Here is a 15,191-nt window from a genome sequence, read left to right as displayed (position 1 = left end):
CTCCTTACGAGAATCTATCAGATATGAGTGACTCCCTGGCATCACGAGCAGCCACGTGTGCCGCTGCTCTGCCGATGGGTTGCCCATCTTCGTTCTCCTCCTCCTCCTCTTTTTCAATGTTGCCGCAGATACGCATGCCTTGTGAGCACATGGGAGTTCCTTCACCTGTAACCCTCTGTGTTGAGCGATGTTGTGCAGGTCGCAACACACGACTATTATTCTGCACACCCTCGCCTGTGAGTACTGAAGGGCTCCCCCAGATCAATCCAGGCACCTGAAGCGCATCTTGAGCATTCCAATGGCTTGTTCAATGACAGACCTGGTGGTGATGTGACTATCGTTATGCCGTTGCTGTGCCTCATTGTTGGGGTTTCGCAGAGGTGTCATGAGCCACGTCTGCAGCGGATATCCTTTGTCTCCAACGAACCAGCCCTTAAGTCTGTCTTGTGCTTGCAAGAGGGCCAGGATGTTGGACTCATGCAAAATGAAGGAATCATGGCAGCTGCCAGGGAATCTGGCACACACCTGCAGAAACCTCTTCCAGTGGTCGCAATCCAGCTGCGCATTGATAGAGTGATATCCCTTTCGGTTGTTGAACAGTCCCTCTCACGTGGAGGTCCTCAGATTGCGATGTGTGTGCAATCAATTTCGCCCTGTACCTGTAGGAAGCCAGACAGAGAGTGGAAACCCACTGCCCTCTCAGTCTGGCTGCCGTCGTCAACGGGGGAGTAGTCGGATGCCCTGGCAAACAAGTCATATACAACCTGTCGTATCCACTTACGTGCAGACGACTGAGAGATCCTGGTGATGTCACTGGTGACGCCCTGGGAGGATCTGGATGTGAAGAAATTGAAGGTAATGGTGACTTCAACTGTGATGGGCAATGCATGGCCACCAGGCCCATCCGGGAGCAGTTCTGCATGAAGGAGCCTGCAGATCTCCTTACGAGAATCTATCAGATATGAGTGACTCCCTGGCGACTCAATCTGAGCCTGGGTAGGCACTGCTCCTCAGACAGGTCCAGGAAGCTCAGCCTCTGCCTGTAGACCCTCTCATGTGGGAAGTGCCTCCTGTGACCTTGGCCCCTCCGTTGGTTCCCTCTCTGCTCTTCTGCAGATCCTTGTGGTGCACCTCTGTCTTGTGGAGTTGCAACTCCCAGAATTGCATGCCGTGCCTACCGCGGATGGTGATGTGCCTCCTCCTCAGATGTACTGCTGAATAAATCCATTGCGCCCCCCCCATCCTGATGTTGTCAGTTTGAGGGGGTCCAAAATGTAGGTAAATATGTGTGAACACAAGAATCCTGAGTGTGAACCAAGAAATCTCAGTCTCACCACGAAGAACTCCCAGCCAAAGGTTTGTCTGAGAGAACTGATTCCCCTGCTGCAAAAACTCACCTTTTCTTCACTTGTGTCAATCACTGGTTTAAAGGTCCAAATGAGGGTCGGCTGCAACTCGCCTCCGTTTCCATGACATGTTTCAGGAGCAGTTAAAATGGCTGTGTAGATCAATACACAAAAATTTAACATCTTTAATGACTTCAATTGGCCCTTTAAATATCATCCCGCCGACTTTAATTGCCAGTGGAACTTCCGGGTTTTAGACACACACCCAATCGCATCTGGGTCAAACGTGGAAGTTGGCGCGTTGGAACCGGGATTCGGTCCTGCTCCGAAATCAGAAAATTTTTACTTCAAATCCTCCTTAGCCCATACTTTTCCATGTGCCAACTTATTTTGTCCTGGATTATTGTCTCGAAAGGTTTCCCCACCACTGATGTTAGGCTGACTGGCCTGTAATTGCCTGGTTTATCTCTCTCCCCTTCTTTGAACAGGGGTGTAACATTTACAATCCTCCAGCACTATCCCTATAACTAAGGAGGATTGGAAGACTGTGGCCAGAGCCTCTGCAATTTCCACCCATACTTCCCTCAGTAACCCAGGATGCATCCCATCTGGACCAGGTGACTTTTCTACTTTGAGTACTGCCAATCTTTTAAGTACCTCCTCTTTATCTATTTTTATCCTATCCAATATCGCTACTACCTCCCCCTTTACTCCTACAATAGCAGCATCCTCTTCTCCAGTGAAGATGGATGCAAAGTATTCATTTAGTGCCTCAGCCATGCCCTCTGCCTCCACAAGATCTCCTTTTTTGTCCCTAATCGGACCAACCTTCCTTTGACTACCCTTTTACTATTTATATATTTATAAAAGACTTTTGCATTCCCTTTTATGTTAGCTGCTAATCTATTCTCATACCCTCTCTTTGCCTCATTGCCTTTTTTAGATCTTTTCTGTACTTTCTGTATTCAGCCTGGTTCTCTACTGAATTATGAACCTGATATTTGTCATAAGCCTCCTTTTTCTGTTTCATTTTAATCTCTATGGGGGCTAAATTGGGCCGCATAGCGCCCGTTCTGTGGACACCTAAGACCCGAAAATGGTTTCTGAGATGCGTGCGCACACTTCCGGCGTGACGTGCGCAGGACGCCATCTTGGTAAAGGCGTTTGCGCTTGTGCACCTAACAAATGCCGGCAGCGTGTAAAGTAGGGAGATTATGATGTTAATCAGTGTGCAACGCTGATCTCAAGCAGCCGGCGGCATTTTCGAATTCCCCGCTTCAGCTGACACATTGTCCTAACCTCGCACAGCTGAACAGGAGTAAAAGGGCATGAAGGAACATGGGTGGTGGAATGCTGTATTCCTGAGAGAGGATAGCAGGTTCCTCTTCCATGGAGCCACTGCCACATCCCCAGGACGGCGCCTCAGCAATCCCAGTGATCTGCTGGAGAACAGATTGCTGGACTGCTGTGACGCCCTGGAAGCCCCGTTCCACAGTGGGACCCAGAGCCATGATGGCAGCAGTCTGAGCTTCCAAAGCAGCAGTCTGACCTTGGATGGAAGATGTTTGTGCTGCAATGGAAGCTGTGACATCAGTCATCAGACGCTGCATCATGGTGGGTTCCACAGGTGCGCTGATGGAGGTGACCACCCATTCCACATGTGAAAGGATGGGCTCCACGCCCAGCGCAAAGCCCTGTGCCAAGTTGGAGCTGGACTCCTCCATGCCCCTTGACATTGTGGGCAGGCTTTATGGCAGGCTTTCCAGTGCCCCAAGCATTTGGTTGTGTATGCCAATCAGCCGTCTTCTGTTGTCTGGCCCATCAAAGTCATCATCTGACTTTTCAGCAGCAGAACTAGTGAGCGACCTCGCCCTCCAGCGAGCTGACACCTGTGGTATCCGTTCCCCCCGCCTCGGCTCCTGCACACTTGTGCCTGGTGTCTCACCATATGCAGATCCCTCCTCTAACCTAGCCTCTAATCTACGCGCAGTGTCAGTCTCTGAGCTGGTGGCTGCCACTGTAAGATCGAGGGACGGTGTGTCTGCATCATCACTGTCATCTTCATCTGCCTCCTCTAATGGTGTCGGTTCCAGTTCTTGTGTATCTGAAATGATAAATGGGCAGGGGTTGAGATGTGGTGCGGGGAGAGGACAAAGTAAAGCGTGCGTGCTGTCACCATCTGCAGCATGTGATTCAGAAAAGATTGTGGGATGAGGGAGAAGTGGGAAGCGAGAAGGAGGAATAGGTATGCAGAGACCCTCATCATTAATACCTCCAGCACTGCCAGTGGCCTCAGCTGCAGTGACGGCCCGCCCAATGATCGACAGCACTGTCTCCTCCATGGGGGTGAGGATGTGTAGGCGTGGCAGTCCTCCCCCAGTTCTTTCCTGCTGCCTGGTATTGTGCCCCACCTTCTACTGCAAGAAAGAGGGAAGTATGTCAATGAGTCCTGCAAGATGTTTGGGTGATGTGGCTGTCATGGTTGAATAGCTGCCAGTGTGTGTGACCTATGAGTTGTGGCGTGCTGCTTCCAAGAGTGGTGATGTGTGAGGGTGAGATGCAGCAACTGACTTGAAGAGTTGCGTACTGATGGAAGGAGTTTGTTTGTAGGTGGGTGACGGGGGGTGTAATACATAGAGCAGTGGATGCGGCTAGTGGTGCAGTTGGTAGGAGGTGCCACTTGACAGTTGAACTCACTCACTCGTGTCAAATCATTGAACTTCTTCCTGCACTTCATCCATGTGCATGGTGCAATGGTCCTGGCATTTACTTTGAGCACGACTTCCTCCCACTGCCTCTTCAGCATGTGTCTGGAGGACTTCCTGCCTCCCTACGGATAAAGGGTGCCTCACCATGCATCCACTCTTGCACCATAGAACCATAGAAAAGATACAGCAAAGAAGGGGGCCAATCGGCCCATCGTGTCCACGCTGGCTCGAAGAACAACCAGGCACCCATTCTAATCCCACCTTCCAGCACCCGGTCCATAGTCCTGCAGCTAACAGCACTTTAGCTGCAGGTCCAGGTACTTTTTAAAAGAGTTGAGGGTCCCTGCCTCTACCACCAATTCGGGCAGCGAATTCCATACACCCACCACCCTCTGGGTACAAAAGTTTTTCCTCATGTCCCCTCTAATCCTTCCGCCAATCAGCTTAAATCTATGTCCTCTAGTTCTTGAACTCTCCGCTAGGGGAAACAGGTACTTCCTGTCTACTCTATCTGGGCCCCTCATAATTTTGTACACCTCAATCAAGTTATCCCTCAGCCTCCCCTGCTCCAAGGAAAACAACCCCAGCCTATCCAATCTCTCCTCCGAGCTGCAATTTTCAAGCCCTGGCAACATTCTTGTAAATCTGCTCTGCACTCTCTCCAGAGCAATTACGTCCTTCCTGTAATGTGGTGAACAGAACTGTGCACAATACTCCAGCTGTGGCCTTACCAGCGATTTATACAGTTCCATCCCTGTTTTTGTATTCTATACCTCGGCTAATGATGGAGAGCATTCCGTATGCCTGCTTCACAATCTTATCTACTTGTATTGCCACCTTCAGGGACCTGTGCACATGCACTCCAAGGTCTCTCACTTCCTCTACCCCTCTCAATACATTCCCGTTAATGCGTATTCCCTTTTACTGTTTGCCCTCCCTAAGTGCATTACCTCACACTTCTGCGGGTTGAACTCCATTTGCCATTCTCCGCCCACTCCACCAACCCATTTATATCTTCTTGGAGTCCACAGCTATCCTCTTCACTATCAACTACACGGCCAATTTTTGTGTCATCTGCAAATTTGCCAATCATGCCTCCTACATTCAAGTCCCAATCATTAATATATACCACAAACAGCAAGGGACCCAACACTGAGCCCTGTGGCACACCACTGGAAACAGATTTCCATTCGCAAAGCGATCCATCGACTTTTACCCTTTGTTTCCTGTTACTGAGCCAATTTTGGATCCAATTCACCACATTTCCCTGTATCCCATGAGCTTTTACCTTTCTGACCAGTTTGCCATGTGGGACCTTGTCAAATGCCTTACTAAAATCCATGTAAACAACATCCACTGCACTACCCTCATCAATCCTCCTTGTCACTTCCTCAAAGAATTTAATCAGATTTGTAAGGCATGACCTTCCCTGAACAAATCCATGCTGACTATCCCTGATTAAACCATGCCTTTCCAAGTGACAGTTTATCCTATCTCTCAGTATTGATTCTAATAGTTTGCCCACCACCGAGGTAAGACTGACCGGCCTATAATTGTTCGGCCTTTCCCTCGTATCCTTTTTAAACAATGGTACTACGTTTGCAGTCTTCCAGTCCTCCGGTACCTCCCCTGTATCTAGTGAGGATTGGAAAATGATCCTCCGAGCATCCGCCATTTCCTCCCTGGCTTCCTTCAATAGCCTAGGAAACAATCCATCCGGCCCTGGTGACTTATCAACTTTCAAGGATTCCAGTCCCTCTAGTACTTCCTCTCTCGTAATGTTTACCTTATCCAATATTTCACACCTCTCCTCTTCAACTACTACGTCCGGATCATCCCTTTCCTTTGTGAATACGGAGACAAAATATTCATTTAAAACCCTACCCACATCCTCTGCTTCTACACATAAAGTTACCCTTATCATCCCTGATAGGTCCCACCTTTTCCTTAGCTATGCTCTTGTTCTTAATGTACTGAAAAAACATCTTTGGATTTTCTTTAATCTTACTAGCTAATATTTTTTCATGCCCTCTCTTTGCTTTCCTTATTTCCTTTTTTACATCACCCCTGTACTTTCTATACTCCTCTCGGCTTTCTGCAGTATTTAGTTTTCTGTGACAGTCATAAGCTTTCTTTTTCTGCTTTATCTTGCCCCGTATACTTCTAGACAACCAGGCGGCTCTAAATTTGGCAGTGCCACCCCTTTTCTTTGAGGGGACGTGTGCATTGTACCCGTAGAATTTCACTTTTTAGTGCCTCCCACTGGCTTGCCACTGATTTCTCAAGTAGTTGTGTCCAGTCCATTTCTGCCAAATCACCTCTTAGTTCTGTAAAATTTGCTGTTCCCTAATTTAAAACGTTTACTCCTGATTTAACTCTGTCCTTTTCCATAATAATGCTAAAACTAACTGAATTGTGGTCACTATCCCCAATATGGTCACCCACTGTCACTTCACCCACTTGCCCATCTTCATTTCCCAGGACTAAATCTAGAATGGCATCCCCTCTTGTTGGGCTTGTCACGTGCTGGCTAAAAAAGTTCTCCTGGACACCGAAAAGAATTTTGCACCCTCTGTGCCCCTCACACTGTTTGAATCCCAGTTGATGTCAGGGTAATTGAAGTCCCTGATTATTATTGCCCTCTTATTTTTGCACTCAGAAATTTACCTACATACTTGTTCTTCTATCTCCCTTTCACTATTTGGGGGTCTATAGTACACTCCTAGTAGTGTGACTGCCTCTTTTTTATTTCTTAGCTCAACCCATATGGCCTCGAATGATGATCCATTTAGCATATCATCCCTTCTCACAACAGTAATTGATTCTTTAACCAATAATGCTACCCCCCTTCTTTTTTATCACCCACCCTATCCTGCCTGAAAACTCTATATCCAGGGATATTGAGCTGTCAATTATCCCCCTCTTTAAGCTGGTTTCCGTTATAGCAATGATATCATGCTGCCATGTGTCTATCTGTGCCCTTAGCTCATCTGCTTTGTTTGTAATACTCCTTGCATTGAAGTATATACCCTTTAACCCCATCAAATTCCTGTGCTGGACACTATTTAACCTTTGCTTCTTTTGCCTTTCTGAGTCGCTAACTACGTCACTAACTGCTTTTCTATTTCCCGTTTCCTGGTCAGAATTTGTCCTATCTGTACCTGCCCTTTGGTTCCCATCCCCCGCCATACTAGTTTAAACCCTCCCCAACAGAACTTGCAAACGTCCCCGCGAGGATATTGGTTCCGGTTCTGCTTGTACAGGTCCCGCCTTTCCCAGAATCGGTCCCGATGCCTCAGGAATTTAAAACCCTCCCTCCTACACCATCTCTCAAGCCACGCATTCATCAGGTCTATTTTCCTATTTCCGCTCTCACTAACACGTGGCACTGGGAGTAATCCTGAGATTACTCTCACCAAAGCCTCTAGTGCATCGTCCGAGAACCTTGGTGCACGCTCTCTCACAGGCACAGCCATTCCTTACTTTCCTGCAGCACAGAGTTAGTTGATAAACAAATTCCCACTCTCCCTGCAGCCACAGTGCACCTCCCCTTTAAGAGGTGCAGGCTACCTTTAAGTTAGTGCTAGCCACTCCCGATATTGGGGCCTCCTGCTGGTGCAGCCAATCAACAGCGCAGGTGGCGTTGGCTGTATACAGCAATCATGTAGATTATTAGGGAGCACGAATGTTATGTGTTCCCTGCAACTCAACCGACGGGCACGGGTTAATCGCGCACCGCGATCCCTGTGCCCGTTTTCCCGGGGTTAACCAATTTAACCCCCGACATCTTTAGTCATCCAGGGAGCTCTAGCTTCTCGATTCTTAGTTTCTGCTGAGTTAGCTGAAGTCAGCTTATGTTGTGAGCAACCCTAGATTAGGGAAGGGCAATTTAGTCAGTCGTCCCATTCCTAATTCCACTGATCCCTGCTAGAAAGTACGCATGTCATGCGAGGACAGAATCGGCTGCAGATATGATGCACTCCATGGTCGAATATGCACTGTCTAAGCTCACAGATAAAGAATGGATGAGTGTACCAATGGTGTGTACAAAGCAGCACCTGTGTGATCCCTTACACTACAGGGAATGTTAATTAAATGCTGCAATTACTTGTGTGCCCTTTGCATAGTGCATTTGGGGTACATTACCTGGGTAGGAGGGGACAGTCAGGATCATATCTGTGCTGCAGACCCACACACCTGGAGTACAGCCTGGTCCCAGCTGTAATAAGTAAGAAGAGAAAAGACCCATCAGTGATACATTCCATACTTTACCTCACAACTTCCTTTACCTTTTGTACATGATTTGGGCAACTGTGATGTAAAGCGATCCCTTGAAGCAAACCTGTGGGATACATGCCATTCTATCCGCTCTGTGCTCGCTGACGCTTCAAATTTAAAATTCTCATCCTTGTTTTCAAATCCCTCCATGGCCTGGCCCCTCCTTATCTCTGTAACCTCCTCCAGCCCTACAACCCTCCGAGATCTCTGCGCTCCTCCAATTCCGTCCTTTTGCGTATCCTTGATTTCCATCGTCCCACCATAGGTGGCCGTGCCTTCAGCTGCCTGGGCCCGAATCTCTGGAATTCCCTCTCTGCCTCTCTACCCATCTCTTCTCTGTTAAGACGCTCCTTAAAACCTACCCTTTGACTAAGCTTTTGGTCATCTGTCCTAATAGTTCTTTATGTGGCTCAGTGTCAAATTTTGTCTGCTAACGCTCCTGTGAAGTGCCTTGAGATGTTTTACAATGTTAAAGGCGCTATATAAATGCAAGGTGTTGTTTTTCTAATCAATTTCTTGTAGGTACAAACTCTATCTTATAATGGTGAAATTAGACTGCAGTAGATTGGACTTTCACTGAACATGTAACGTACAAGCTTCGTTGGAGCTGGATAGCCACCTGGCTGTGGGGTCACTACCTGTGAGTCCCCTGTACCTAACCACCCCCACCCCCCCCCCACATGAATTCCTCAGCCTCCCTGACCAAAGAGGGTCACCAATCGGTAGATGAATGGGGAGTCTCTTACACCTTACTGTGCACCTAAACACCTCTATTAACATAGGTACATAAGGAACACAAGATAGTACAGGATTGGAAAAGGCTCCACAGTCCATCTGGCCAGTTCTAGAAGCGACTACCCCTCAATATCTGTCCAGTTCTCCCCAACATCTCCTCGCACTAACTGTCCCCACTGCCCCCTCAGGCAGTCTGTTTCATACATTCAACACTCTCTTTGTAAAATTGCTAAATCTGAACTTACTGAGCACCATCCCTTTTGTAAACTTCAGTCCAGATCCCCTGGTTCTAGAGTTTGTGGCAATCCCAAAATGTATTACTGGGGCTTCAATTTATTAATTCCCTTAAGAATCTTAAACACTTTGAATTACATCCCCCGAGAACTTCTCTTCTCCATATCAAACAAGCCCAGGCTCTTCGACTTCTCACAGCTCACATGCCTCAAGCTCGTTATCATGTCACCAATAGGCCCTACCTTTTTCACCTGCGTGTTGGGAATATATGAATCAAATGCTGCCCAAAACTCCCTCACATCTATTGTCCAACAAACCTCCTAATGTCCCTTCCTTCTCAATCTAAACCTTCTGTTAAAGAACCTCTTTGACCCTGTGATGGCCTGTTGTTGCCCAAATGTACACAATGGTTTAACATCCTCAAGGTATGCCCCTGCAAGTACTATGGCCCGGATCTTGCTGGAAAAATAATGGCATGTTAACGACGCACGCCATTATGAATGTGCAGATCGGCCAGCAAGTACAGGGGATGAAGAGATACGCCGTGAGCTGCAAATCTCCAGAACTTGCTGGCCGATTTACGCCGCTCTGCTGTTTGCGTCGCACAAACTGCATCTCACCCTTAGCCTCTCCGTAATTTTTAAGAACATGCTGGATTTGCACATTGATTGCCCATTAAACTCGAGGCAGAAAGTTAAGTCTGGTAATTAAGAGCGTAAGGACCTTTTTAATGATGTGATAGTTGTTAATGCAATGCCAATCAACCTCTCTGATCCAGAGAGGGAACAATTTATACTCTACAATCTCATTCCACCAGGTAGTAAATTGTTGTTAGAGATTTCAAAAATGTCAATTTGAGCCAGGCAAGTGCCAGGCAATGACCATCTCCAACAAGAGAGAGTCTAACCACCTCCCCTTGACATTCAATGGCATTACCATTGCTGAATCCCCCATCATCAACATCCTGGGGGTCACCATTGACCAGAAACTTAACTGGACCAGCCACATAAATACTGTGGCTACAAGAGCAGGTCAGAGTCTGGGTATTCTGCGCCGAGTGACTCACCTCCTGATTCCTCAAAGCCTTTCCACCATCTACAAGGCACAAGTCAGGAGTGTGATGGAATACTCTCCACTTGTCTGGATGAGTGCAGCTCCAACAACACTCAAGAAGCTTGACACCATCCAGGACAAAGCAGCCCGCTTGATTGGTACCCCATCCACCACCCTAAACATTCACTCCCTTCACCACCGGTGCACCGTGGCTGCAGTGTGTACCATCCACAGGATGCACTGCAGCAACTCACCATGGCTTCTTCGACAGTACCTCCCAAATCCGTGACCTCTACTACCTAGAAGGACAAGGGCAGCAGGCACATGGGAACAACACCACCTGCACGTTTCCCTCCAATTCACACACCATCCCGACTTGGAAATATATCGCCGTTCCTTCATCGTCGCTGGGTCAAAATCCTGGAACTCCCTGCCTAACAGCACTGTGGGAGAACCTTCACCAGACGGACTGCAGTGGTTCAAGAAAGCAGCTCACCACCACCTTCTCAAGGGCAATTAGGGATGGGCAATAAATGCTGGCCTTGCCAGCGATGCCCACATCCCATGAACGAATAAAAAAAAAATTAAAATTTTTAAAATTACTTTTCCTTTCTGTCTCTTTTTTCTCTCTCTTAATCCAATCTTTCTTTCCCTCTCTTTATTTCTCTTTCCATACCTGATTTGACTCGAATTCACCCTCCTTCCTCTGTTTATTTCTCAATCCTTAAATCTAATTGATTAAGGAGATAGATGGTTGGTCCCGCCATTCACTAAGGTCTCAGATGCCCCGTTGTCTTCGTCGCTATCAGCTCGCACTTCCAGCAAGTTATGGCGCAAAAACATTTCGAGCTGAAGGGTGCAGGAAAAAGTCTAACTAACGGCGTGCGCCACGAGATGCCCCACTCCAGCCCAATATGATTCCTGACGTACTACTCTCTATGGCGTAGCACTGAGCCATACAGATCACAAGCTCCCAGGTTTGATTCCTTGACTGTGATGAGACAGCTGATCTCACCTGGACTGGCAGTTGGGGCACTACATGCGAGGTCTGCAGATCCTGGTTTAGGGTAGCGGGGGGGGGGGTGGTAAACAACAGCCAGGGTTCCTGTACCTAGTTGGTATCCGCTAACTCCGGCTGGGAAGTCCATGTACGTTGGCACTGGATGAGGACTGGGTCAGGGTCGGCTTTGAAGCCCTCCAAGTGGAATTGCCAGCTGACTCTCACTGTCTAGGCTTAGCCATGACGAGAGGTTTCTTGGGAAGGGGTACTGGAGGGCTGCTGGTATCTGTGAGAACCGCAATGCAGCAGATCAGAAGAGGAGGGGAGAAAACTGGGGGGAAACAAGGGCTAAGCGGCAGGGAAGTTGTAATTAGCTGCAAACAGTTATCAGGATTGTGGGAGTTGCTGTGTGTTGATAAATATAAAATAGTCACTAATAAATCCAATAAGGAATTCAGGAGAAACTTCTTTACCCAGAGAGTGGTGAGAATGTGGAACTCACTACCACATGGAGTAGTTGAGGCGAATAGCATAGATGCATTTAAGGAGAAGCTAGATAAACACAAGAGGGAGAAAGGAATAGAAGGATATGCTGATAGGGTTAGATGAGGTAGGATGGGAGGAAGCTCTTGTGGAGCATAAACACTGGCATAGCCCTGTTGGGCTGAATGGCCTGTTTCTGTGCTGTACATTCTATGTAATGTAATACTTTGATAAGTCGCAGCCTACTGGAGCTTTCTCGAGCTTTAGAAGGAAAGTTCAGTGAGCTCAAACTGAGTTTTTGTTCCTGGAATCGCTCGTGAGTAACTGACCTTATACGTCATGATGTGCAGCAGGATATCGATATTACAGACCAGGGCCTCTGCTTGGCTGTTGGGGTTTTCCACTGGCAGGCAGGTAAACGATCGGCCACAGTCATCAAAAGGGAAGTCTCGACCCTGAACATAACAACAGAGAAGAAAAGACTCTTTTTAATATTTCTATTTTATTTTTTGTCCTCTCTCTGAAGGCTCCGTATGTTGCTGGGGGACAGTCCCCACGGATGCAGTAATTCTTCAGTTTCTTATCCAAGTGACCAGTCTTCACTTGTGAGCCTGGACATTAGCAGGGGCGGGGCAGCAGAGACTGTTCCGGTTTTCAGACACTCCCACTTTCCATCATCTGTCACAGGATAGTGAGCAGGATCAGGAACGCTGGCTGAGTCTCTCCCCTCCTTAGAGGCCAATTGTAGCACCTCTACTGCCACCGCAATGGGCATCGGCTGGCCCAGCACAGACTAGGGATTGATCCTGGGACCTTCTGCTGTGTTTGGCGCCAGCCTTGGCTCAGCGGTAGCACTCTCGCCTCTAAGTCAGAAGGACGTGGGTTCAAGCCCCATTCCAGAGACTAGAGCACATTATCTAGGCTGACACTCCAATGCAGTACTGAGGGAGTGCTGCACTGTCGGAGGTGCTGTCTTTTGGAAGAGGCGTTAAACCAAAGTCCGGTCTGCTCTCTCAGATGGATGTAAAAGATCCAATGGCACTATATGAAGAGCAGGGAGTTCTCCCCCTAGTGTCCTGGCCAATATTTGGTCCTCAACCAACATCATTAAAAACAGATCATCTGGTCATTTATCTCCTTGCTGTATGTGGGATCTTGCTGTGAGCAAATTGGATGCCTCGTTTCCTACATTAAAACAATGACTACACTTCAAAAGTACTTCATTGGCTGTAAAGCGCTTTGGGACACCCTGAGGTCGTGAAAGGCGCTATATAAATGCAAGTTTGTTCTTCCTTATGGTCCAGTACACTGAATGGTTGTGCCTTTATCCACTTAGCCACTGACAGAGATATTTAATGACTTTAATGAGCCACCAGAGGTAAACAATACCTCAGTAATGAAAATGATTCTGGTGGCTATGTGGAACATTAAGGACCTATGGTGCTGAGTGATTGGGCTGCTTTCAATTAACAGGGCCAATAGCTGACTAGAGCTGATGATGCAGTGGTATGGAGTTTGCTGACTCTTGCAAGGCATTCATTTTACAGTCACTTTATTAAACTGGGCGACTGCCAAACAGCAACATATATCCCTCAGCTTTAATGAGACATGTACTCGACATTTACTGCATAGTGCCCAGCATAAAATACTGCCTTCTCAAATGGGTTCATAGAAATGTTTAAAATGCCTGTCCAGAAAGAGCAATGCTATTGTCAAATAAATAAGGGGAAACTTATTAGCAAGCAAAACTTCTAGGCTTCCCCCTCTCAGTGAGTAAGTGTGCTGCGTATTGTGGCACTGAGTCATACAGACCGGGAGTGGGAGGCCCCAGGTTCTATCCATGCCGCAGGGGGTGACAGTAGGAAGGTGGTCCAATTGGCCTCAGCACCAGATCAGAGAGAGGAAAAATATATCATCCTAGGTTCCCAATCCTGATTGCTTCCAGTAACCCCCTATTGGAAATTGCATACGAGTGGATGCCTGGTGTGAAGAGGCTTACACTGGCTGTGATGTCTCCCTAGGATGAATCGCTTACCAGCATTCACTGTTTAGACTCACACTTGAAGGATATCGACTTGAATGAGCTATCAGACAGCTCTCTGTTCCTGTGCAACTGCATCCTATGCATGACTCCCAAATGACATTGGGTGATTCCACGCAGACCGGGGATCAACTCTTCTGGTCCGTACAGCTCAATACCACACCAGCCACAATGAGGCATCGGAGCAGCTTAACAGCCAGCTCTTCAACCACAATAACTCACTTAATGACATCGTTACCCGTCCATGTATTAAGCAGAGGGAATGGGACAGCTGCTTGGTATGGAATATCATTTTATTCAGGCCTGGACATCAAAAAGCCAATTCCAAAGTCAAATTAACAAAAGAACCAGGGAGAGATAAGGAGAATTATTTTACCTAAAAAGTGGTAAGAATGTGGAAGGTACTAACATAAGGAGTAGTTGAGGCGAATAGCATAGCTGCATTTAAGGGGAAGCTAGTTTTTTATTTACTTATTCAGCCTTTCCCAAAAGCATAGGCTTGATCTTGATAAATGTGTTTGGAGTTTGTTAGCTGAAGGCAGATCCTACAGTCTGAGCATGTGCAGTAGGCATAATTTTGCAGGATGCAGTAGCATCATTTAGTCATTCAACAGATACAGTGCTTCACCTCAACGCCTAACATGATCAAAATTAAAAAGCAAAGCTAAATGACAAATTTCAAATGCTTTATTGATGTGTGAGAGTGAGAGTGTGTGAGTGAGTGAATGAGTGTGTATGTGTGGAAGTATGTGAGGTGAGTGGGTAAGTGTGAGTCAGTGTGTGTGTGAGTGAGTGTATGAGTCAGTGTGTGTGTGAGTCAGTGTGGGTGAATGTGTAATTGAATGAGTGAGTGAGTTGGAGAGATCACTGATTATTGACCTGTCACAGCTTTTGTTTATTTGTTTTAACAATCTGTTAATTTTTCTCAATGGAAAAATCACACTGTGTCTCTGTAGAACAGTAATTCAGTTTGTGTTTTGGAAAATGATTTGAATAGAAACTAAACAATGAATGAGTGGGTTTTCAGCTAAATGTTTAAATAAAAGTTATTCATTTTTATTTCAGAGAGATGTCAAGCTGAAAGGCAGAAAGAGAGGGGCAGAGAGAGACCTCCATATAAAATGTGAGACAGGACAGACAGATGGATAGAAATGTCTTTCCTCATCATGATTTGAATTCTTTTTTCTTTTCACAATAAACAAAGAAATCGAAATTTGAAAATTTCTCAGCCAAACAGAAAGGCTCTAATTACTGTCAATTGTGTTATGTTAATAGTTAGAAAATGTAAGCATTATAATGAGCGATAGGTGTGA

At 46.8% G+C, this 15,191-nt stretch overlaps 1 protein-coding gene across 3 annotated transcripts in view; it reads right to left on the bottom strand.

Annotated features, from left to right (window-relative positions):
- The window catches only part of LOC137333482 (L-fucose kinase), a 319,569-nt gene that overhangs the window by 68,393 nt on the left and 235,985 nt on the right, over positions 1 to 15,191 (bottom strand). For all 3 annotated transcript variants that reach the window (XR_010965901.1, XM_067997639.1, XM_067997640.1), the window contains exons 5-6: positions 12,167 to 12,292; positions 8,201 to 8,273 (exon numbers count right to left, since the gene is read on the bottom strand). Coding sequence is in view for 2 of the 3 variants with exons in the window: in XM_067997639.1 (XP_067853740.1) it covers positions 8,201 to 8,273; positions 12,167 to 12,292 (199 nt within the window). In the remaining variant the exon portion in view is untranslated. The remainder of the gene's footprint in view (positions 1 to 8,200; positions 8,274 to 12,166; positions 12,293 to 15,191) is intronic.

This window comes from Heptranchias perlo, chromosome 16 (assembly GCF_035084215.1).
Source record: "Heptranchias perlo isolate sHepPer1 chromosome 16, sHepPer1.hap1, whole genome shotgun sequence".
Lineage (NCBI taxonomy): Eukaryota > Metazoa > Chordata > Chondrichthyes > Hexanchiformes > Hexanchidae > Heptranchias > Heptranchias perlo.
This window is presented reverse-complemented; position numbering and strand designations above follow the sequence as displayed.